The 3,665-nt window shown below is 45.6% G+C and overlaps 1 protein-coding gene across 1 annotated transcript; it reads right to left on the bottom strand.

Moving 5' to 3' along the window:
• Positions 1-390: 390 nt before the first annotated feature.
• On the bottom strand, positions 391-2,503 carry LOC107294232 (vitelline membrane outer layer protein 1-like). The gene is made up of 3 exons (XM_015823444.2): positions 2,324-2,503; positions 1,946-2,040; positions 391-691 (listed from the first exon to the last, which is right to left on the bottom strand). Exons 1-3 carry the CDS (start codon positions 2,492-2,494, stop codon positions 400-402), a joined length of 558 nt encoding a protein of 185 aa, XP_015678930.1. The 5' UTR covers positions 2,495-2,503; the 3' UTR covers positions 391-399.
• Positions 2,504-3,665: the final 1,162 nt, after the last annotated feature.

Below are 3,665 nucleotides of genomic sequence, written 5' to 3'. Positions count from 1 at the left end.
TGAAGTGAATACAGAGTACAAGAATAAATAAACCCAAAGAAATACATACATATGTATTAGTGTAGCCCAAACCTGGTTAATTGAAAGAAACCAATGACTTTGAAGATGCAGCATAATTTTATTTCCATGCATGCAAGCAAGCAGTAATAGAGTATTACAGTTTGGTGCTGTGACTTGAATCAAAATGACAGAGAAGAGACAGTCAATCATTTGCAATGCTTAAGGTTTCTGCCACCACCCTTTTCCCTCTCCAATCTGAACCAATTTGAAGACACACGTGGGGGGTGGTTACCTTGTACTACCACATTATACACAAACATACTCTCTATTCTCAAGTTAATATTGAACTATAATTAACAGTCTTTGAAAATGCATAGATGAGGAAACATATATCAGCCATTAACAGCAGTACAAAACCACATCATTGAGTGCTGTGTCATCACCACTGCCTTGATTTGGCTCCACCTTTGTTTGGATCCCACATACACCATTTGAGCGACAGCGTTTGCTCCATGGGCCAAAATCACCCCACTGCTCGCCATTGCCCATCAGGATTTGACCTGAACTGCAGGTGAACTGGATGTTGTTAGCTGCTGTATAATCACGTTTTCCTTCAGGTGGTTCCACTCTCAGAGAAAAAGAAACCAGGTAGCCTGAGCGGCAGTACTGTGGTACGGTCCAGATACCCCACCTGCCAAAAAAAGAGAGGTAAAGATGGATATGCAGCTCTTTGGTGTCTAGATTAAGCCCTTGTCATCAGGCCACTAGAATCAGGCATAATGGCTAAAACCTTGGACTAGGAACCAGTTGAACTCTATGTCTGACTATTAAAATTCATTAACTCTGGGCCAATAATTGACTTTCATTGGGCTGTTATAGGGGGGAAAATACAAGGAAAGAGGATCTGGTGGCTGCTGCCATAAGCTCCTAGGAAAAAATGGGATCAAGAATTTTTTTTTATCCCCAACCTTCCTTTGATGGCTTTCCCAAGACCGCTCCCAATCCATGTCACATTCAGAAGCCATTAGAGCACAGACTCCTTATTCCAGAAATTGCATTATTGTAAGCACCATTTCCTTCTATAAGAGTTGAATGAAAGAATTACCCACTAGTGAAAAAGTGAATTATTATTCAGCTAGTGAGTCCCTGGTGGAAATTCTGTCCACCAGGGACTCACTAGGTTTTATCTCAGGTTATATTAAATATGGTGTTCCACAAAAAATTAGAGTGTTCTCTCTGGTTGCTATGTGGCCCTTCCCCATGCTTTTATTTGGGGGAAGAGGATTTTGCAATAAATAAAATTGGAACAACATCTCATAGGCACAGTGTTGCCCTAATCCTGAATTGAGGCATTTTGATTGCTGAGACTTCATTTGCAATGAACCTGGTTAAATAATCTGCCAAATAGATAAAAGGATAAATAATAGAGATGCACCTTCAGTCTTTAATACAATAACAAAAATACTCCCTGGCATGTGACTGAATTGACTGGGATTTGATTTTTAAAGAGCTATCTCCAGAATTCAAGTATATGACATTAAAAATAATCACACTTCTGACCTTCATAAACAGTCCCTGTCTTCCCACAAAGAGAATTATAAGAATGGCATATAGATCCATGAGTTGCATAAAGAGAAAAGTGTGTGGGAGACTAAAATCAACAAAGGGGTGTTTGGGGCATGAATGAGTGTCAGGAAAGAGCAAAGGTTGGAGATAGATTTGCTGTGGCCCACAAAATATTAGTAGCTGTTTTGGGACCTCTCAGGAATAAATCTCCATCCATGTCTCAGCTGCTGATTCAGAGAGATCATTGAACAACAGTGCCTGCAAGCCAGCATTACTGATTCCAGTGCATCCCCTTCTACAGTAAACTAAGGATCAGTCATCTCCTCTCCCATTCTTGATGACAAGAAAATAAAATATGACAAGAAAGTCAGTTACTCACGGTCCAACTCTAGACTCAATTGTTCTGCCATTGGTACAGTACAAGCGGATTCCATTCAGAGCTGTAGCATCATGTTTCCCTTGAGATGATTCTACCTAAGAAAATAAGACTGATAAAGTTCAAGATCACCCCTTCTCCCCTTGGGGTCCTTCAGTCTTCAATTTTGAGAATTTTCAACATTTACCCATCGATATGGGACAATGAATTGGATCAAAACTAGATCTGCCGCTCAATGCCTTTCTTTGATTATAGAATCAAAAAGTGTTAAGCATCAAGAGACATCTTTTTGCCTTTCTTAAAAGTCAAAGTGAAAAACTGAAGAACTATTTTCAAGGGAATAGTCAGAAGTAAAGGAGCATCTGAAAAGTAAGTTTTTACCTTTAGGGCGAAGCCATTAGCATAGCCGTAAGAGCAAAACTCCCTTGAGCCCCAGGAACCCCAGGGACCCCCATTTGGTACAGTGAGCTTATCGTTGAAATTTCGGGCTTCCGTATTCCACAGGCAGCAGGAGATGGTCAGGAGAAGAGCGGTGCTGGCACAAAGATCCATGGGAAAGGAAACCAGTCTACCTCTTGAATCAGAAATGTCTTCAGAATTTGCAGCCTCCTAGAAACCAGGAATCATTTATAAAGTGTCTGCAGTACCACCCACATGAATTCATGCTTTTCAATTCTTTTGTTGTGTACCTTTGAATCAGTCTTAATTCCTGGGAACTGCCTGGACTATATTCTGTATTTTTCTTGGCAAGATTTCAGAAGTAGTTTGGCACTGCTTCCTTCTTCCTAGAGCTGAGAAAGAGGGACTGGCCCAAGGTCACCCAGTTTGGCTTTGTACCTAAGATATGACCAGAGCACTAGCCAGTCTCCAGTCTGGTGTCTTAACCACTATATCAAATGTGGGGCCAACGATGTGTGGCAGCAGCCACAGCCCACCAGACTCTTAGCCAGTACACTTTGGGGTTCTGCAGCTCACACAGAGCAAGTGGGTCCAAGCTCTGCGATTGCTGGGCTGGCCTTCCAAGCAGTAGGCAGAGGCAGAGGCTCAGGGGGAGGCATGTGATCTGGCCTGCCAGATGTGCCAGGCGGCCACCCACTCACATGCTCCATCCCACCATGTCTTTGTTTGCCCATGGTTGTGCAGCCAGGACAGGGCAGGCAGCCATGCAGCTGCCCGGCACATCCGGCGGGCTGGATCACATGCCTTCCCCCCAGATCTCTGCTTCTGCCTGCTGCCAGTGTCGCCACCCTGGGGTGAGGAGAGGAGAGGTGAGGCAGGTAGCAGGACAGGGATGGTGTCAATCTGTGGCCCCTGTGTGCTCGGCTCCCACCATCCAACCTCATTCTCCAGCTAAGGCACATACACAGGACAAGCCACCCAGCCACTGCTCCACCCACGACGGTCCCGGTGAATGGGAAGAGTGGGACACCTTCATCACCAAGAGGCAACCAGGACTCCCCTCTCTGCTCTGCCCCGCCCAAACCTAGTTCTGGAGCTGCTACACACACTTCGCACGCACACACCTCAGGTCCCCAAAGACAGGCCACACCGCACTGCCACCTGTCTTGCCTTGCCTTGCCTCACAGCAGTGGCATCAGCAGCAGCAGCCCTGTCCATCAGGAGCCTTGCTGCCCCTCAGCACCCCTCCAGTCCAGGAAGCCCAGCCCAGGCAAGGAGAGCGAGCACAGCAGCAGCAGCCTCGAGGAGGAGGCAAGCACGGCTG

This window comes from Protobothrops mucrosquamatus, unplaced genomic scaffold (assembly GCF_001527695.2).
Source record: "Protobothrops mucrosquamatus isolate PMUCROS unplaced genomic scaffold, P.Mucros_1.0 scaffold1877, whole genome shotgun sequence".
NCBI lineage: Eukaryota > Metazoa > Chordata > Lepidosauria > Squamata > Viperidae > Protobothrops > Protobothrops mucrosquamatus.
Note: the sequence above shows the minus strand (reverse complement) of the source record. Positions and strands in the feature narration are given on the sequence as shown.